The sequence below is a fragment of the Somniosus microcephalus genome, chromosome 2 (genome assembly GCF_052327205.1).
Source record: "Somniosus microcephalus isolate GS21.2 chromosome 2, FLI_Smic_1.0, whole genome shotgun sequence".
NCBI lineage: Eukaryota > Metazoa > Chordata > Chondrichthyes > Squaliformes > Somniosidae > Somniosus > Somniosus microcephalus.
Genome location: NC_140988.1, coordinates 367,050,467 through 367,072,479, shown reverse-complemented (window position 1 = coordinate 367,072,479; position 22,013 = coordinate 367,050,467). Strand labels below are relative to the sequence as shown.

General features: G+C 45.4%; 1 protein-coding gene across 1 annotated transcript in view; it reads left to right on the top strand.

Annotated features, from left to right (window-relative positions):
* Window positions 1-573: 573 nt before the first annotated feature.
* The window catches only part of LOC147123748 (snake venom metalloproteinase BjussuMP-2-like), a 47,713-nt gene continuing 26,273 nt past the window's right edge, over window positions 574-22,013 (top strand). Inside the window, exons 1-3 of the mRNA XM_086004919.1 lie at window positions 574-733; window positions 7,862-7,977; window positions 15,960-16,036. Of these exons, the coding sequence (XP_085861045.1) occupies window positions 679-733; window positions 7,862-7,977; window positions 15,960-16,036 (248 nt within the window). The 5' untranslated portion in view covers window positions 574-678. The remainder of the gene's footprint in view (window positions 734-7,861; window positions 7,978-15,959; window positions 16,037-22,013) is intronic.

The following is a 22,013-nucleotide window of genomic DNA, read 5'->3' as shown; positions in this document are numbered from 1 at the left end:
CCAAGAGAAGACAGGATATGCTCTCACTGCAGTCAGGGAGTAGTTGAGACAGAGATGCACTTCCTCACAGCCTGTGGAAAATATCAGGGCATCAGAGAGAATTTCTATCAAAAATTCTCACAAATATGCCCTGAATTCAGAAATCTGACTGACAACCAAAAACTCCCATTCCTACTGGGGGAGGAGAGAAGCTGTGTAACACTGGCGGCACACTATGTTACAGCTTGCCATGAACAGAGGGACAACCAGTAAACTAAGACAAGAATATATATAAACAAGGCAAAAATATATTTATAAACTCAGGGATATACCTGTTTATACACTGTATGAATGGAACCGCGTTTATGTGTTCAACCATAAATGTATTTTGATGCTTTGGCAACATAAGATGTACCTTATCATGCCAATAAAGCGATTTGTATTGTATTGTATTGTACTTACGCAATCCTATGACCCAGTTATGTTTACAGGAAGATTAAGATTAAGCTATTTCTAGGAATCAGATTTCATGGTGGGTGGAGTTAAGTTTTAGAGAATCTGTTGCCTAACTCCCGAGACTCCCATCGATCTTATAAAATGCAAGCGGGAGCCATCATATATGACTGAAAGAGACAAGATCAATCGGAACTCTCAACTCAGATGTTCAGAGAGTGATAGCCCTCTGAAGTTGGAGCTGCAATGCAACCAATACAGCCGCTCACCCTCATCCTACTGCTTTGCACGGCTCTCAGAGGTACAGTACAATTCAGGCAGTGTACAACATTTCCAGCTTTTTTCCAGTTCTGACGAAAGGTCATCGACCTGAAACGTTAACTCTGTTTCTCTCCTCACAGATGCTGCCTGACCTGCCGAGTGTCTCCAGCATTTTCTGTGTTTATTTCAGATTTCCAGCATCTGCAGTATTTTCTTTTTGTATTAGTGTACAACACAGTCCTGGATCAAGAAGTAACTGATATGTGTAAGCAATGGAAAGTGGTTTAAATGCGTATTTATTGTATAACACCTAGCGAACACTCACTAACCATAGGCATACTTATATATCTCAAAGGGGGCAATAACTGATTATATATTAATGTGTGAAAGGGAAAACTTGTTTCTGGGTGAATCTCGCTATTTACCCAGCTCACCACCTTTTCAAGGGCAATTAGGGATGGGCAATAAATGCTGGCCTTGCCAGCGATGCCCACATCCCATAAACAAATTAATTTTTTTTTAAATAGACTGTTTAGAAATATTGATTATCTTAATATGTAATTTTAAAGAGTTGAAAGATGGGAAAATGAAACGAGAAAGAATACTTAAAATCCAGTGTCATGGGTTTGAAAGTGTAATTCAGTATTCCCAGCAATGTACAGTTTCACCCGTCATACTGTGATTGAGAGACCTGTGTGTATACATATGCGTGGCTATATATTTTATATATATATTATATGTACAGTGCTCTAGTGACATACTGTACATTATTGTGGAAACTGAATTCTAATGCTTGACTTCTCAGTATATTGAATAACCATGCACATTATATATATTCAGCCCGAAGAAGCATATCATCTATTAGAATAATATTGTTCTGAGTGACAAATGTTTTGACATCCCTTATCTGCTTTTTTGGTGAAGATTTTAACCCATTTCTTTTAAATAGATCAACACCTTTGTTAAAGATGGAGAAACTTCACGCTTCTTGACAGATGGAGAGTTCTTGCTGAAAGCACGCTGCCCCAATTTCTGCCCAGTTGTGTTAGGAATGGTGAACAATAGGCGATGAGCGCGAATAGATATTTCAATGTAACACAACCGTAAGAAAAGTTCTGGGCTTTCTGCACGGCGCAGACCCGCAGAATGTTGTGTCAGCGAAACTTTCAGCTTTCGCACCAACTTGCAGCTGATGGCATAGCCACTGCGATTCCTAATTATTGATCAGGAGAAAAAAGCACAATGCCAAACACTGCTCCTGGTTGGAGCCGTTTGATACTGTGTCAATCAACATCTTGAAAAGAGAGAAGGGTGAAAACTTACTGGAAACGAGAGTTAGAAGGATAAGTACAGATAGAGATGATCAGTTTTTGTCAGCAGCCAAGTAAAGTTATGCCACAAAAAAGCAACTGGGCAAGGATTTAGGATATAAGAATGAATCTGTATTCTGGAGTTTCACTACTTTTAGAGGAGGGGGTAACAAGAATCTTTCCTCAGGTAAATAACTGGGTTCAGTAGAAATGATAGAAAATGAGCTGTCTGGTCAATGGAAGGAATGGGATTGATAAATCTTTTGCCCATTGTCTTTTGCCCATTGCCTTTTCCCCATTGCCTTGTGCTATTGGCTTGTTTCTCCCCCTTCTTTGTCCCAGTGCATGGGGTATAACTTTTTACTGTGTTTTAAAGTTAAAGAAAATATTTCTCCCGACCTATCATTATACACCTCCCCAGTTTACTAATGGTGTGGAGATGCCGGAGTTGGACTGGGGTGGACAAATGTACGAAGTCACACAACACCAGGTTATAGTCCAACAGCTTTATTTGAAATCACAAGCTTTCGGAGCGCTGCTCCTTCTTCAGGTGAAGTGGAGAAATGCAAAAAGACACAGCTTATATAGTCAGAGAATCATGTCAGATGTTTACAGGTAACCTTTCCAACTGCCATTTATCACACCTCGGCAGAGAGATAATCACAGCAGTCAAAGGTGTGAATGGTGTCCAAACAGGTCAGTCAGGGAAACATTACATCAAAGAACAATGAGGTGGGGTCACAAGGGGTCAAATATTGCAGATGCTGGGGTCTGTATGAAAAACAAAAAGACAGACAAAAAACATTTTTTTTGGCTGGAAATCACAGCAGGTCCGGCCGCATCTGTGTAGAGAGAACAAGCCAATGTCAACTCGAGTCTGGATGACCTTGCATCAGGTGGGGTTACATGTAGCGTGACATGAACCCAAGATCTCGGTTGAGGCCGTCCTCATGGGTGCGGAACTTGGCTATCAGTTTCTGCTCGACGATTTTGCGTTGTCGTGTGTCTCGAAGGCCACCTTGGAGAATGCTTACCCGAAGATCAGAGGCTGAATGTCCTTGACTGCTGAAGTGTTCCCCGACTGGGAGGGAACACTCCTGCCTGGTGATTGTTGCGCGGTGTCCGTTCATCCGTTGTCGCAGTGTCTGCATGGTCTCGCCGATGTACCATGCTCCGGGGCATCCTTTCCTGCAACGTATGAGGTAGACAATGTTGGCCGAGTCACATGAGTATGTACCATGTACCTGGTGGGTGGTGTCCTCACGTGTGATGATGGTATCTGTGTTGATGATTTGGCATGTCTTGCAGAGGTTGCTGTGGCAGGGTTGTGTGGTGTCGTGGTCGCTGTTCTCCTGAGAGCTGGGTAATTTGCTGCGAACGATGGTCTGTTTGAGGTTAGGCGGCTGTTTGAAAGCGAGTAGTGGAGGCGTGGGGATGGCCTTAGCGAGGTGTTCGTCGTCATCGATGACATGTTGAAGGCTGCGAAGAACATGGCGTAGTTTCTCCGCTCCGGGGAAGTACTGGACGACGAAGGGTACTCTGTTGGTTAGAGTCATAGAGTCATAGAGTAATACAGCACGGATAGAGGCCCTTCGGCCCATCGTGTCCGCGCCGGCCATCAAGCCCTGTCTAATCTAATCCCATATTCCAGCATTTGGCCCGTAGCCTTGTATGCTATGGCATTTCAAGTGCACATCCAAATGCTTCTTAAATGTTGTGAGGGTTTCTGCCTCCACAACCCTTTCAGGCAGTGAGTTCCAGACTCCAACCACCCTCTGGGTGAAAAAGTTCTTTCGCAAATCCCCTCTAAACCTCCCGCCCTTTACCTTGAATCTATGCCCCCTAGTTATTGACCCCTCTACTAAGGGAAAAAGCTCCTCAGCATCCATCCTATCTATGCCCCTCATAATTTTGTACACCTCAATCATGTCCCCCCTCAGCCTCCTCAGCTCCAAGGAAAACAAACCCAACCTGCCCAGTCTCTCTTCATAGCTGAAGCGCTCCAGCCCTGGTAACATCCTGGTGAACCTCCTCTGCACCCTCTCTAACGCGATCACATCCTTCCTGTAGTGTGGCGACCAGAACTGCACACAATATTCCAGCTGTGGCCTAACCAGTGTTTTATACAGCTCCATCATAACCTCCTTGCTCTTATATTCAATGCCTCGGCTAATGAAGGCAAGTATCCCATATGCCTTTTTTACCACCTTATCCACCTGTTCCGCCGCCTTCAGGGATCTGTGTACTTGCACACCCAGATCCCTCTGACCCTCCGTCTTGCCTAGGGTCTTTCCATTCATTGTGTATTCCTTTGCCTTGTTAGTCCCCCCAAAGTGCATCACCTCGCACTTTTCCGGGTTAAATTCCATTTGCCACTGTTCCGCCCATCTGACCAACCCATCTATATCGTCCTGCAGACTGAGGCTACCCTCCTCGCTATTTACCACCCTACCAATTTTTGTATCATCCGCGAACTTACTGATCATACCCTTTACATTCATATCCAAGTCATTAATGTAGACCACAAACAGCAAGGGACCCAGCACCGATCCCTGTGGTACCCCACTGGCCACAGGCTTCCAGTCACAAAAACAACCTTCGACCATCACCCTCTGCCTTCTGCCACTAAGCCAGTTTTGTATCCAATGTGCCAAGGCACCCTGGATTCCATGGGCTCTTACCTTCTTGACCAGTCTCCTGTGCGGGACTTTATCGAAGGTTGTGTCCCGTGTTTGTCTTCTGAGGAGGTCTATGCGATTTTTCGCCAGTTAAGAGAGATTTTTTAGGTGCCAGTTAAAAGAGAGTTTCCTGTATTTAGATGTTTTTTATATTCTTTTTTATTGTGTTTATAGTGAATTTGCCAACCGCGGTTTTACTAACCACGGGGATTTTCAGGGACGTATTCCCCGCGGTTGGGGAGGGATTCCTGTATTTAAAATGAATACATAAAGCCAGCTCACCCTAAACATTTATTGACGGAAAGACTGCGGTAGTTTGGTTTCAGCTGAATGAATGTGTCAGGGATTGTTATGTTTGTGTGTGACTGTGTTTGTATTTGTGTGCGTGTATGTTTGTGCTTCGATGTTAAACTGCCAATTGCTGCTGTTGTGTTAATGTTCATTTAGATTGCATTGTGAACTTCTTTCCAAGCATTTTTTTTTAAAGCAGTTTTTTAAAGCTGCTCTGAACATTATTTGTGCTGTTGCGCTCTGTGACGCACTTTGAAATTGGAACAGAATTTGCAAAAAAACAAAACAAATCTTCCGAACATTAAAATCCCTTCAAAACGGCTTCCTCACCTCGAGATTTCTGTCCTATTTTAAAGTAAGAACTCTGCATTAGATGATATTTTAAACCATGACCTGTGAGTGCCACAGTGCCAAAAATATTCGCACTGAAGTTTCTCAGTGTCGTACTGTGATTGGCAAATCAGGCAGAACTTTGTCACTTAAAGGATTGTGGAATATGTTACCAGGGATGGGTATTTACACTGTACAAATGGATTGCAGAGACAATTAGGGGGTAGGAGCTGTTTAATGGCTTTGCTAAAAGTAGCACAGAGATGCATTTCCATGTTTTGCTGTAGTAAGAAGCGACCAAGAGATACAGTGAGAGGGAGAGTAGACAAGGTTGATCTCTGAAGAAGTGGTGGGCCTGTCAGAGAAAAAAAAGAAAGATTTGTATTTATATAGCGCCTTTCAGGAGCTCAGGATGTCCCAAAGCACTTTACAGCCAATGAAGTATTTTATGAAGTGCAGTCACTGCTGTAATGTAGGAAATGCGGCAGCCAATTTGCACACAGCAAGCTCCCACAAACAGCAATGTGGTAATGACCAGATAATCTGTTTTAGTGATTTGACTGAGGAATAAATATTGGCTCCAGGACACCGGGGATAACTCCCCCTGCTCTTCTTCAAAATAGTGCCATGGGATCTTTTACGTCCACCTGAGAGAGCAGTCGGGCCTTGGTTTAACGTCTTATCCGAAAGATGGCACCTCCTACAGTGCAGCGCTCCCTCAGTACTGCATTGGGAGTGTCAGCCTAGATTTTTGTGCTCAAGTCCCTGGAGTCCATTCACCAGAAATATGATGTTCCTACTTATCCAAATTTATAAATAAAACTAAAGTAAGTAAAGCAACGAAAGAAAAATCCACCGAAAGAACCAGAGGGGAGATGAGGAGATATTATTTTACGCAGCAAGTTGTTATGATCTGGAACGCGCTGCCTGAAAGGGCGGGGGAAGCAGATTCACCAATAACTTTCAAAAGGGAATTGGATAAATACTTGAAGTGAAAAATTTGCAGTGCGATGGGGAACGGACAGGGAAGTGGGACTAAGTGAATCGCTCTTTCAAAAAGCTGGCACAAGCACATTGGGTCGAATGGCCTACTTCTGTGCTGTATGAATCTATGATTCCTATATTTACAGGGAGACGGGGTAGGTGTGGGGAGCGCGGTAGCACGGGGAAATCTGGACAAGGCCGGGGACACAGAGGCCCTGCCGAGTTTATAATTTTTTTATAATTCATTTTCTTCCGTTTCCTGCCCGGCAGCCGGCCAAATTGACAAGGTTGACCAGTTGCTGTGTGGGAAGACCAGCGGCAGGAGGACCCTTGGGCGGGGGGTGGGGGGTACGGTCCCCGGCAATCGAGGGGACAGCAGGTTGCAGATCGGGACTGGGGGGTGGTGGGTGGTCGTCGAGCGCAGGAGGAGGCTAGAGAGGAGCCACGATCGGGAGGGGGGAGACTGAAGTTTTCCTTGAGAGGCCGGGGGGTGTGGGGGGTGGGGAGCACTCCTGCTTCTCCTGGCCCACAGGGAGTGCTGTAAAAAGGCACTTACAGTCTGGAGCCGGCAGCTCCCACCTCCATTTCGCTGCTGGGTTTTCCTGAGCCCCGGGACACCCAGCCAGCAGCAGTTAAATATAAATCAGGCTCCAATTGCACAAGGATCGGGTTGGGGGTCGTGATTTTTAGGTTTTAAACCCGCCCCCCCCCAACCCCGACCTCCTCCCGCGCATCGGTGTGGAGTTAACATCGGGGCCTGTGATTCTAATTCTAACCTTATTTTTATTTATTCATTCACGGGCTGTGGGCGTCGTTGGCAAGGCTGGCATTTATTGCCCGCCCTTAATTGCCCTTGAGAAGGTGGTGGTGAGCTGCCTTCTGGACAACTGAGGGGCTTGCTAGACCATTTCAGAGGGCAGTTAAGAGTCAACCACATTGCTGTGGGACTGGAATCACATATAGGCCAGACCGGGTAAGGACGGCAGATTTCCTTCCCTAAAGGACATTAGTGAACCAGATGGGTTTTTATGACAATCCAGTAGTTTCGTGGTCACCATTACCAATATTGGCTTTTTATTCCAGATTTATTTAATTGAATTTAAATTCCCCAGCTGCTGTTGTGGGATTCTGAACTCACCTCTCTGGATCTTTGGTTCAGGCCTCTGGATTACTAGTCCAGTAAAATTATCACTATGCTACCAATCCTCAACTACTACCCCAGTTCCACTGATCAAACCCGTGAGCATCTGCCCTGCGTGGGTCAGTTCGACAGTGGGCCATGCCTTTACACCCATGAGGCCAGCTGGAAGCCTTCACCCAGCACCTTGCCTAACCCAATAGAAAAGTACTGTGGATGCTGGAAATCTGAAATAACAACAGAATGTGCTGGAAACACTCAGCAGGTCAGGCAGCATCGAGGAGAGAGAAATAGAGTCAACGTTTCGGGTCGACCTGAAACATTGACTCTGTTTCTCTCTCCTCGATGCTGCCTGACCTGCTGAGTGTTTCCAGCGCTTAACTTGCTTAACCCGTTGCCTTGTTCCAGTTTTGATAACGCTGACTTATCCCTTGCAGGGAGATGCTGCACAAAGAGTCGGAAGGGGCGCTCTGTCCAATCCCAAAAGTATGAAATAGCCATGGCGGAAAAGCTGACTGAGCCCTTAAGTTTTTTATCGAAGAATACCACGGAGGTGAGGCTGCCTACCTTTGTTCTCTCCCCTTGTTTGCAAAGAAAAAGGAAGCTGTGGACAGGGCTTGCTTAAAAATAGTTTGAACATTCTGACTTAAGAACATAAGAACAAAAGAAATAGGAGTCCATTATAAAAGATGTAATAGAAGAGCACTTGGAAAACAGTGACAGGATCGGACAAAGTCAACATGGATTTACAAAAGGTAAATCATGCTTGACTAAGCTACTGGAATTTTTTGAGGATGTAACTGGTAGAATAGATAAGGGAGAACCAGTGGAGGTGGTGCATTTGGACTTTCAGAAGGCTTTCGCTAAGGTCCCGCATAAGAAATTAGCGTGCAAAGTTAAAGCACATGGGATTGGGGGCAAGGTACTGACTTGGATAGAAAACTGGTTGGCAGACAGGAAGCAAAGAGTTAGAATAAACGGGTCTTTTTCCGAGTGGCAGGCAGTGACTAGTGGGGTACCGCATGGATCGGTGCCAGGACCCTAGTTTTCACAATATATATTAATGTTTTAGATGAGGGAACTAGATGTAATATCTCCAAGTTTGCAGACGACACAAAGCTGGGTGGGCTTGTGTGCTGTGAGGAGGATGCCGAGAAACTCCAGTATGATTTGGACAGGTTGGGTAATTGGGCAGATGCATGGCAGATGCAGTATAATGTGGATAAATGCGAGGTTATCCACGTTGGTGGCAAAAACAGGAAGGCAGGTTATTATCTGAATGGCACTAGATTGGGAAAAGGGGAAGTGCAATGAGGCCTGGGTGTCCTTGTGCACCAGTCGCTGAAGGTAAGCATACAGGTGCAGCAGGCGGTTAAGAAGGCAAATGGTATGTTGGCCTTCATAGCGAGAAGATTCGAGTACAGGAGTAAGGATGTCTTGCTGCAGTTGTACAGGGCCTTGGTGAGACCACACCTTGAGCATTGTGTGCAGTTTTGGTTGCCGTATCTGAGGAAGGGTGTTCTTGCCATGGAGAGAGTGCAGCGAAGATTCACCAGACTGATACCTGGGATGGCAGGAATGACGTATGAAGAGAGATTGGGTCGATTGGGCTTGTATTCGCTAGAGTTTAGAAGAATGAGAGGGGATCTCATTGAAACTTGTAAAATTCTAACAGGACTAGACAGACTAGATGCAGGAAAGATGTTCCCGATGGCGGGGGAGTCCAGAACCAAGGGTCACAGTCTAAGGATAAGGGGTAAGCCATTTAGGAATGAGATGAGGAGGAATTTCTTCACCCAGAGAGTGGTGAACCTGTGGAATTCTCTACCACAGAAGGCAGTTGAGGCCAATTCATTAAATATATATATACAAGAAGGAGTTAGATATATTTCTTAAGGCTAAAGGGATCAAGGGATGTGGGGAGAAAGCAGGGACAGGGTACTGAATTTGGATGATCAGCCATGATGTCATTAAATGACAGAACAGGCTCGAGGGGCTGAATGGCCTACTCCTGCTCCTATCTTCTATGTTTCTATGTTTCTATGAGCAGGAGTAGCGCATACGGCCCCTCGAGCCTGCTCCGCCTTTCAATAAGATCATGACAGATCTTCGACCTCAACTCCACTTTCCCGCCCGATCCCCATATCACTTAATTCTCCTAGATTTCAAAAATCTATTTTTCTCAGCCTTGGCTATACTCAATGATTCAGCATCCACAGGCCTTTGGGGTAAAGATGACCTTCTCTCCAACATAAGGTCAGAAATGGGGATGTTCGCTGATGACTGCACTGTGTTCAGTGCCATTCGCAACTCCTCAGATAATGAAGCAGTCCATGCCCCATGCAACAAGACCTGGACGACATTCCGGCTTGGGCTGATAAGTGACAAGTAACATTCACGCCACACAAGTGTCAGGCAATGACTATCTCAAACAAGCAAGAGTCTAAACACCGCCCCTTGACATTCAACGGCATTACCATCGCCGAATCCCCCACCATCAACATCCTGGGGGTCACCATTGACCAGAAACTTAACTGGACCAGCCACATAAATACTGTGGCAACAAGAGCAGATCAAAGGCTAGGTGTTCTGCAGCGAGTGTCTCACCTCCTGACTCCCCAAAGCCTTGCAACCATCTACAAGGCACAAGTAAGGAGTGTGATGGAATGCTCTCCACTTGTCTGGATGAGTGCAGCTCCAACAACACTCAAGAAACTCGACACCATCCAAGACAAAGCAGCCCGCTTGATTGGCACCCCATCCACCACCTTAACCATAACATAAGAAATAGGAGCAGGAGTAGGCCATTTGGCCCTTGAAGCCTGCTCTGCCATTGAATAAGATCATGGCTGATCTTCTACATCGTATCCCCTTTCCTGCACTATCCCCATATCCCTTGATTCACTTAATATTCAAAAATCTATTGATCTCTGTCTTGAATATACTCAACGACTGAGCCTCCACAGCCCTCTGGAGTAGAGAATTCCAAAGATTCACCACCCTCTGAGTGAAGAGATTTCTCCTCATCTCAGTCCTAAATGGCCGACCCCTTATTCTGAGACTGTGACCCCTGCTTCTAGACTCCCCAGCCAGGGGAAACATCCTCCCTGCATCTACCCTGTCAAGTCCTGTAAGAATTTTGTATGTTTCAATGAGATCACCTCTCATTCTTCTAAACTCTAGGGAATATAGGCCTAGTCTACTCAATCTCTCCTCATAGGACAACCCCCTCATCCCAGGAACCAGTCTGGTGAACCTTCGTTGTACCCCCTCTATGGCCAGTATATCCTTCCTTAGGTAAGGAGACCAAAACTGTGTGTAATACTCCAGGTGTGGTCTGGGCCCTATATAATTGCAGTAAGATGTCTTTCCTCTTATACTCAAATCCTCTTGTAATAAAGGCCAACATAACATTTGCTTTCCTAATTGCTTGCTGTACCTGCATGTTAACTTTCAGTGATTCGTGCACAAGGACACCCAGATCCCTCTGAACACCAACATTTTCCAATCTCTTATTTAAATGGAGAGAGATTACAAAATGCTACAGTTCAGAGGTACCTGGGGGTCCTTGTGCATGAAACACAAAAAGTTAGCATGCAGGTGCAGCAAGTAGTCAAGAAGGCAAATGGAATGTTGGCCTTTATTGCAAGGGGGTTGGAGTATAACACCAGGGAAGTCCTGCTACAACTGTACAGGGTATTGGTGAAGCCACACCTTGAGTACTGCGTACAATTTTGGTCTCCTTATTTAAGGAAGGATATACTTGCATTGGAGGAAGTTCAGAGACGATTCACTAGGTTAATTCCAGAGATGAGGGGGTTGACTTATGAAGAAAGGTTGAGCAGGTTGGGCCTATACTCATTGGAATTTAGAAGAATGAGAGGTGATCTTATTGAAACATATAAGATACTGAGGGGGCTCGACAGGGTAGATGCAGAGAAGATGTTTCCCCTCGTGGGGAAATCTAGAACTCGGGGGCATAGTTTCAGAATAAAGGGTCGCCCTTTTAGAACTGAGATAAGGAGGAATTTCTTCTCTCAGAGGGTCGTAAATCTGTGGAATTCTCTGTCCCAGAGAGCCGTGGAGGTTGGGTCATTAAATACATTTAAGGTGGAGATAGACAGGTTTTGCAAGATAAGGGAGTGAAGGATTATGGGGAGCGGGCAGGGAAGTGGCTTTGAGCCCAAGATCAGCCATGATCTTATTGAATGGCGGAGCAGACTCGAGGGGACAAGTGGCCTATTCCTGCTCCTATTTCTTATGTTCTTATGTTCTCACCATTTAAAAGATACTCTACTTTTCTATGTTTCCTACTGAAGTGGATAACTTCACATTTCTCCACATTATATTCCATTTGCCATGTTCTTGCCCACTTATTTAGCCTGTCTATATCCCCTTGAAGCCTCCTTGCATCCTCCTCACAACTTACATTCCCACCCAGCTTTGTATCATCAGCAAATTTTGATATATTACATTTGGTCCCCTCATCCAAATCATTGATATAGATTGTGAATAGCTGAGGCCCAAGCACTGATCCTTGCGATACCCCACTAGTTACAGCCTGCCAACCCGAAAAAGACCTGTTTATTCCTACTCTCTGTTTTCTGTCCATTAACCACTCCTCAGTTTGTGCTAGTATATTACCCCCAATCCCATGAGCCCTAATTTTGTTTAATAACCTCTTGTGTGGCACCTTATCGAATGCATTCTGAAAATTCAAATACACCACATCCACTGGTTCCCCCTTATCTATTCTGTTAGTTACAACCCCAAAAAACTCTAACAGATTTGTCAAACATGATTTTTCTTTCATAAAGTCGTGTTGTCTGTACCCAATACTATTATTATTTTCTAATTGCCCTGTTACCACACCCTTAATAATAGATTCTAGCATTTTCCCTACTACTGATGTCACGCTAACTGGTCTGTAGTTCCTGTTTCCTCTCTTCCTCCTTTCTTAAATAGTGGGGTTACATTTGCCACCTTCCAATCCATGGGAACCCTTCTTGAATCTATGGAATTTTGGAAAATGGCAACCAATGCATTTACTATCTCTATAGCCACGTCTTTCAAAACCCGAGGATGTAGGGTCATCGACCTGAAACATTAACTCTGTTTCTCCACGATGCTGCCTGTCCTGCTGAGTGTTTCCAGCATTTTCTGTTGTTGAATAAAAATGAGTTACTTGGTGCTGCAGCATAATCATAGAATCATAGAATGATACAGCACAGAAGGAGGCCATTTGGCCCATCTTCCCTGTGCCGGCTCTTTCGCTATCACATTTGCCCCACTCCCCCTGCTCTTTCCTCATAGCCCTGCAATTTTTTTCCTTTTCAGTATTTATCCAATTCCCTTTTGAAAGTTGCTATTGAATCTGCTTCCACCGCCCTTTCAGGCAGCGCATTGCAGATCACAACAACTCACTGACTAAAAATAATTCTCCTAACCTCCCCCCTCAGGCGGCACTCCCAATAACTGGCTGAGCTTCCTCTGGAGCCTTGAAATTAGATCAACATGTTCAGGACCCCAGGGTATTGGCAGAGATTCTCTTCTTATATGCAAATCACATATTTTGGATTCTGGTTGCATTTGTGCGGTGTGTCAGAGGACATCGCCACCTTCTGCCAGCTAGTTCGTTCATTTAGCTTTTTGGATTTCTTGGTCCACCTTTGCTGAATTCTAAAATGCTCCAAATCCTCAGGCTTACTGCTCTTTTTGGCAACATTATAAGTCTCTTCCTTTGATCTAATACTATCTTTAACTTCTCTTGTCAGCCACGGTTGGACCACTTTTCCTGTGGGGTTTTTTTGTCTTAAAGGAATGTATATTTGTTGTAAATTATGTATTAATTCTTTAAATGCTAGCCATTGCTTGTCTACCTTGTCTACCTTTTAATGTAATTTCCCAATCTACCTTAGCCAACTCACCCCTCATACCTACGTAGTTTGCTTTGTTTAGATGTAAGACCCTAGTTTTGGATTTAACTAAATCACTTTCAAACTTAATATAAAATTCTATGATATTATGGTCACTCTTCCCTAAGGGCCCCTTTACTACAAGGTTATTAATTAACCTTTTCTCATTCCACATTCACTCCCTCCACCATTGGTGCACTGTGGCTGCATTGTGTACCATCTACAAGATGCACTGCAGCAACTCGCCAAGGCTTCTTCGGCAGCACCTCCCAAACCTGTGACCTCTACCACCTAGAAGGACAATGGCAGCAGGTGCATGGGAACACCACCACCTCCCAAGTTCCCCTCCAAGTCACATACCATCCTAACTTGGAAATATATTGCCGTTCCTTCATTGTCGCTGGGTCCAAATCCAGGAACTCCCTCCCTAACAGCACTGTGGGAGTACCTTCACCACACGGACAGCAGCGGTTCAAGAAGGCAGCTCACCACCACCTTCTCAAGGGCAATTAGGGACGGGCAATAAATGCTGGCTTTGTCAGCGACGCCCACATTCCCCGAACGAATATTTAAAAAAATAACCTGTTCCCTAGTTGGTTCCGCAACATACCGATCTAGATACATACTGAGGTTTTGCTTTTTAATTTGGACCCCAACTCCTCAAATTCTCTCAGCAGAACCTCATTCCTAGGTCGTTGGTACTTACGTGGACCATGACAACTGGATCCTCCCCTTCCCACTCCAAGTTCCTCTCCAGCCACGAGGAGATGTCTTTAACCCTAGCACCAGGCAACTCAACCTTCGGAACTCCCCGTCGCCGCTACAGAGAACAGTATCTATCCCCCTGACTATACTGTCCCCTACCACCACTACATTCCCTTTCACTCCCCCCACTTGAATGGCCTCCTGCAACATGGTGCCATGGTCAGCTTGCTCATCCACTCTGCAGGCTTTCCCCTCATCCACACAGGCAGCAAGAACCTCATACCTGTTGGACAAGGGCAAAGGCTGAGGCTCCTCCAGCACTGCACCTGGGGTCCCCTTACCTGCCTGAGTTGCAGTCACACCCTCCTGGCCCTGACCACTAACCAGACCTGTACCACTACCTAACCTAAGGAGTGTGACTGCCTCCTGGATCAAAGTGTCCAGGTAACTCTCCCCATCCCTGATGCCCCACAATGTCTGCACCTCAGACTCCAGCTCAAAAACTCTGAGCTGAAGTTCCTCAAGATGCAGGCATTTACTGCAAACATGGTTGTCCGGGATCACAATGCTGTCCACAAACTCCCACGTGCTGCAGTTGAGGCACACCAGCTGCACTGCCATCCCTATATGACCTTGTTCTATTTAATTAAATTTAATTAAATTTGTATTTGGGTAACTTAGTTTACAGTTTAGTTTCTTGATGACTTAATTGATCTAGATTAAGTTATGGGTAATAAAATTATATATCTACCTGTAACACAAAGCACTACAAGTAGTGTAGGCAAAAATCAGCAACTCCTTCCTCCTTTTCTCCGAATTCCCACACTTTCTAAATTCCCAAATAAAACACCCTGTTTAAGTCCACTCCGTTTAATCCCGCTCTGTGCAGACCATTTAAGGGGAAGCTAGATAAACACGTGAAGGAGAAAGGAATAGAAGCCTGTGTTGATAGAGTTAGATGGAGTAGGGTGGGAGGAGGCTCTTGTGGAGCATATACACTGGCATGGGCCAGTTGGGCCGAACGACCTGTTTCTCTGCTGCAAATTCTATGTAATTTAGAATTTTCCTTCCTCTACTCCATCAAAAATGCTCACTCTTGCTGGGGTAAAGTTTCACGGGTGCCGGTAGCCGAGACCAGGAGTGTCGATGGGTTATTCAATAATGGAGGGACTCAGAGCCCTCAAACAACATCCAAAGGTGTGCACTGAATCGTGATCAGGAGTTTGATTTACCACCCCTCACTCCACTTAGCCCTAGGGGCATTGCTGCCGATTGCCACATCCAACGAGAGTGTCACCTGAGACCAGGGTTTGTAATATGGAATTCCATGCAACTGGACGTAAGACAGGAAATACTGGGAAACACTCAGCAGGTCAGGCAGCATCTGTGGAGAGAGAGAAACAGAGATAACGTTTCAGGTCGATGACCTTTTGTCAACCTGAACCGTTGGCACGGCCCCGATTTTAACTCCAGGTGGATTCCCCGCTCAGGCCCGAGTTAAAATTTCAGTCGGGTCTCAATGATGTCATCGGGGCTGCAAGATGCGTATGTAAAGAAGGACCCAGGTTGGCTCCGGGCCTGTGTCCTTGCCGCCTGCTCAGGAGAGCAGGTTAAAACTGCAGGTGTTGCGATCATGGCGGCTTTCGGACAGGTAAGAGCCGGGGGTGACTTTAACCACCCACCCGCCAGGTTTCTGCTGAGCGAGTCGGGTTAAAATCATCCCCAACTCTGTTTCTCTCTCCACAGAGGCTCCCTGACCCTCTGAGCATTGCCCAGCATTTGCTGTTTTTACTCCAGATTTCCAGTATCTGCGGTATTTTGCTTCAGGTAGTTTGACGTGTTGTCCCTTTCAGTGGGACTGTACTGCACACTGATGGTCATTTCTATTTCTTTTCTTTTTCGGTGGGAATGGCAGAGTGACCAGGAGAAACAAGTGCGGTACTTGCTGCGGTTCAGAGGCAAGGACCACCTCTTGCACCTGGTGAAAGCACGGTAAGCACCTCTCTTATTATAAAGAGGTGGGCACCAGAGCTCCCTCTACATTGTCCTTTGTTCTGCGCGGCCTTGTTTATTTCAACGCGCGGTCCTTTTATATTTCTGCGCGTGTGCAGTATTTTGTAAGAACATAAGAAATAGGTGCAGGAGTAGGCCTTCAAGCCTGCTCCGCCATTCAATGAGATCATGGTTGATCTTCTGCCTCAACTCCATTCACCGGCCCTATCGCCATATCCCTTGATGCCCTTACTAGTCTGAAATCTATCAACTTCTGTTTTGAATATACCTAATGACTGAGCCTCCACAGCCCACATTTTTACAAAAGGTAAATCATGCTTGACTAATCTACTGGAATTTTTAGAGGATGTAACTGGGAAAATAGATAAGGGAGAACCAGTAGATGTGGTGTATTTGGACTTTCAAAAGGCTTTCGATAAGGCCCCGCATAAGAGATTAGCGTGTAAAGTTAAGGCACATGGGATTGGGGGCAAGGTATTGACTTGGATAGAGAACTGGTTGGCGGACAGAAAGCAGAGAGTAGGAATTAACGGGTCTTTTTCCGAGTGGCAGGCAGTGACTAGTGGGATACCGCAGGGATCGGTCCTTGGACCCCAGCTATTCACAATATACATTAATGATCTAGATAAGGGAACTAGATGTAATATCTCCAAGTTTGCAGACGACACAAAGCTGGGTGGGCATGTGTGCTGCGAGGAGGATACCGAGAAACTCCAGTATGATTTGGACAGGTTGGGTGATTGGGCAGAAACGTGGCAGATGCAATATAACGTGGATAAATGCAAGGTCCACTTTGGTGTCAAAAACAGGATGGCAGTCTATTATCTGAATGGCAATAGATTGGGAGAAGGGGAAGTGCAACGAGACCTGGGTGTCCTTGTGCACCAGTCGCTGAAGGTAAGAATGCAGGTGCAGCAGGCGGTGAAGAAGGCAAATGGTATGTTGGCCTTCATAGCAAAAGGGTTTGAGTACAGGAGCAAGAATGTCCTACTGCAGTTGTACAGGGCCTTGGTGAGACCACACCTTGAGTACTGTGTGCAGTTTTGGTCACCTTATCTGAGGAAGGATGTTCTTGCCATGGAAGGAGTTCAGCGAAGATTCACAAGGCTGATCCCTGGGATGGCAGGAATGATGTATGAGGAGAGATTGGGTCGATTGGGCTTATACTCGCTGGAGTTTAGAAGAATGAGAGGGGATCTCATCGAAACTTATAAAATTCTGACAGGTCTGGACAAACTAGATGCAGGTAGAATATTCCCGATGGTCGGAGAGTCCAGAACCAGGGGTCATAGTCTAAGGATAAGGGGTAAGCCATTTAGGACAGAGATGAGGAAGAATTTCTTTACCCAGAGAGTGGTGAACCTGTGGAATTCTCTACCACAGAAGGCGGTTGAGGCCAAGTCTTTAAATATATTCAAGAAAGAGTTGGATATATTTCTTAAGGCTAAAGGGATCAAGGGATATGGGGAGAAGGCAGGGACAGGGTACTGAATTTGGATGATCAGCCATGATCTCATTGAATGGCGGAGCAGGCTCGAAGGGCCGAATGGCCTACTCCTGCTCCTATCTTCTATGTGTCTATGTTTCTAGAGATTTCCAAAGATTCACCACCCTCTGTGTGAAGAAATTTCCTCTCATCTCAGTCCTGAATGGCCCACGCTTTATCTTGAGGCTGTGGCCCCTGGTTCTAGACTCCAGAGCTAAGGGAAACATTCTCCCAGCATCCATCCTATCAAGCCCTGTAATAATTTTGTATGCTTCAATGAGATCCCCTCTCATTCTTCTGAATTCAAGAGAATACAGGCCTAGTTCACTCAATTTCTTCTCATACGACAGTCCCGCCATCCCAGGAATCAATCTTGTGAACTTTCGTTGCACTCCCTCTCTGGCAAGTATATCCTTCCTTAGGTAAGGTGACCAAAATTGTACACAGTACTCCAGGTATGGTCTCACCAAGGCCCTATATAATTGGAGTAAGACTTCTTTACTCCTATACTCAAATCCTCTTGTAATGAAGGCCAGCATACCATTTGCCTTCCTAATGGCTTGCTGCACCTGCACATTCACTTTCAGTGACTCATGTACAAGGACACCCAGGTCCCTTTGAGCATCGGCATTCCCCAATCTTTCACCATTTAGGAAATACTCTGCCTTTCTGTTTTTTCTACCAAAGTGGATAACTTCACATTTATCCACATTATATTCCATCTGCCATATTCTCGCCCACTCACTGAGCCTGTCGAGATCCCCTTGAAGCCTTTTCACATCCTCTTCACAACTGACACTGCCACTGCCACCTAACTTTCTTTCATCAGCAAATTTGGAAATGTTACATTTAGTCCCCTCATCCAAATCATTGATATAGAGTGTGAATAGCTGGGGCCCAAGCACTGATCCTTGCAATACCCCACTAGTCACAGCCTGCCATCCTGAAAAAGACCCGTTTATCCCTACTCTTTGTTTTCTGTCTGTTAACTAATTCTCAATCCATGCTAGTATATTACCCTCAATTCCATGTGCCCTAATTTTGTTCACCAGCCTCTTGTGTGGGACCTTATCAAAGGCCTTCTGAAAATCCAAATACACCACATCTACCAGTTCCCCTTTGTCTACTTCATTAGTTACATCCTCAAAGAACTCCAATAGGTTTGTCAAACAAGATTTCCCTTCCATAAATCCATGTTGACTCTGCCCAATCTTACTAATAGTTTCAACGTGTCCAGTTATTGCATCCTTTATAATAGATTCCAGCATTTTCCCAACTACTGATGTGAGGCTAACAGGTCTGTAGTTCCCCGCTTTCTCGCCCCCTCCTTTCTTAAATAGCGGGGTTACATTTGCTATCCTCCAATTTGCAGGAACCGTTCCAGAATCTATAGAATTTTGGAAGATGATAACCAATGCATCCACCATTCCAATGGCCACCTCTTTCAAAACCCTAGGATGTAGGTCATCCAGTCCTTGGGATTTGTTGACTTTTAGTCCCATTAATTTTGCTAGTACTGTTTTTTTACTAATAATAATTTATTTAAGTTCCTCATTCTCATCATACCCTTGGTTTTCTCGTATTTCTGGGAGGTTTTTTGTATCTTCCTCCATGAAGACAGAAACAAAGTATTTATTTCATTTCTCTGCCATTTCCTCATTCCCCATTATAAATTCTCCCGTCTCTGACTGTAAAGGACCTACATTTACCTTCGCCAGTCTTTTCCTTTTCACATACCTATAGAAGCTTTTACAACCCAATTTTATATTTTTTGCTAGTTTGTGCTCATATTCCATTTTCCCTTTCTTTATCAAATTCTTGGTCCCCCTTTGCTGATTTCTAAAAAGATCCCAATCCTCAGGCTGACCGCTTTTTCTGGCAACATTATAAGCTTCCTCCTTTGACTTAATGCTAGCTTTAATTTCTTTTGTTAGCCATGGTTGGATCACTTTTCCTTTTGGGTTTTTATGCCTTAGAGGAATATATGTTTGTTGCAAATTATGCATTATTTCCTTGAATGTTAGCCATTGTATGTCCACCTTCATACCTTTCAGTGTAGTCTCCCAATCTACCATGGCCAACTTGTCCCTCATACCCTTGTAGTTTCCTCTGTTTAGATTAAAGACCTTAGTTTCAGATTGGACTACATCACTCTCAAGATTGGTAGACAGGGAATGGGTGACTGCCAGACAGAGTAAAAGAACTAGGAAGGTAGTGCAGGAGTCTCCTGGGTCCATCTCCATCTCCATTTCCCATGGAAATGCTTGTGAGCGGCCTGCGGCGGTGCCTTGCAGATCGTCGAGGGAACAATGGCAGTGACACAAGGATTGCATTCTGGGCCAGAAGGTGCCAGATGTTCCATTATCTCGTCTGTTGATTTCAACCACTGCAACAGCTCATTTGGGATGTAGCGAACGTGGTTATGGGCTCGCAACAAAGGAACAGGGTTTGTGAGTTCAAAACGCACTGTGGCAAGTTATTATGGTACAGCACAGAAGGAGGTCGTTCGGCCCATCATGCCTGTGCCGGCTCTTTGAAAGTGCTTTCCAATCAGTCTCACTCCACCCCCCCCCCACTCTTTTCCCTGATGATTTCTCCTTTTCAAGTATTTATCCCATTCCCTTTTGAAAGTTACTATTGAATCTGCTTCCACCACCCTTTTAGGCAGTGCATTGCGGATCACCACAACTCACTCTGTATAAAAAAAATGCTCTTTCTCTACCCTCTGGTTCTTTTGTTAACTTATGATAATAAATTCCAAAAAATGTGGTAATTGGCACCTGGAAAAATTGATCTTGACAGCTGGCAGGTTGTTGTAAACAGTCCAACGCCCAACTGGTTCACCAACACCCTTCAAGGAGGGAGCCTGTCACCTCTACCTGGTTTGGCCCTATAAGTCTACATGGACTTCAGTAATGTTTCTGACAAAGTCCCACATGGGAGACTGGTCAAGAAGGTAAGAGCCCATGGGATCCAGGGCAATTTGGCACATTGGATCCAAAATTGACTTAGTGGCAGGAGGCAGAGGGTGATGATCGAAGGTTGTTTTTGTGACTGGAAGCCTGTGTCCAGTGGTGTACCGCAGGGATCGGTGCTGGGTCCTTTGCTGTTTGTAGTGTACATTAATGATTTAGATATGAATGTAGGAGGTATGATCAGTAAGTTCGCAGATGACACAAAAATTGGTGGAGTGGTAAATAGTGAGGAGGGAAGCCTCAGACTACAGGACGATATAGACGGGTTGGTTAGATGGGCAGAACAGTGGCAAATGGAATGTAACCCTGAAAAGTGTGAGGTGATGCATTTTGGGAGGACTAACAAGGCAAGGGAATACACAATGAATGGTAGGACCCTAGGAAGGACAGAGGATCAGACGGACCTTAGTGTGCATGTACATAGATCGCTGAAGGCAGCAGGACAGGTAGCTAAGGTGGTTATAAAGGCATATGCGATACTTGCCTTCATTAGCCGAGGCATAGAATATAAGAGCAGGGAGTTTATGATGGAGCTGTACAAAACTCTAGTTAGGCCACAGCTGGAATACTGTGTGCAGTTCTGGTTGCCACGTTATAGGAGGGATGTGATTGAAGAGGGTGCAGAGGAGATTCACCAGGATGTTACCTGGGCTGGAGCGCTTCAGCTATGAAGAGAGACTGAACAGGCTGGGGTTCTTTTCCTTAGAGCAGAGAAGGCTGAGGGGGGACCTGATTGAGGTGTACAAAACTATGAGGGGCATAGATAGGGTAGATAGATAGGAGCGTTTCCCCTTAGTAGAGGGGTCAATAACCAGGGGGCATAGTTTCAAGGTAAGGGGCAGGAGGTTTAGAGGGGATTTGAGGAAAAACTTTTTCATCCAGAGGGTGGTTGGAATCTGGAACTCACTGCCTGAAAGGGTGGTCGAGGCAGGAACCCTCACAACATTCAAGAAGCATTTAGATGAGCACTTGAAATGCCATAGCATACAAGGCTACGGACCAAGTGCTGGAAAATGGGATTAGAATAGGCAGGGCTTGATGGCCGGCGCGGACACGATGGGCCGAAGGGCCTCTTTCTGTGCTGTATAACTTTATGACTCTATGAAGTGACTCTGAGGAGGCCGAACAAGCCATTCACTTGTAAAAACAAGAATGGGCAGTAACTGCAGCCTTGCAAGCATCACCCACATCCTGAACTAATCTAAAAACATTTACAATGGGTCAGGTAGGTAGGTGGGCCAAGGTTCAAGCTCCTGGTTACCATCCAGTGTCTGCTGTGAAGGAAGTGTGCGTGTATGAATTCCATTTGCGGACAGAGCCCAGCTTGGCCTCTATGCCTTTCGCAATCACGCATGTCCTTCCATCGCTCACCGCTGGGCTCACAGTGGAAAAATGGTCACTCCAACAGGGTACTATGGTCAATGGGACTGTACCCCAACTTGAGTCAGCACCTTCAGGAAAAAGAGGGGGAAGAAATTGGGGAGAAAAAATGATC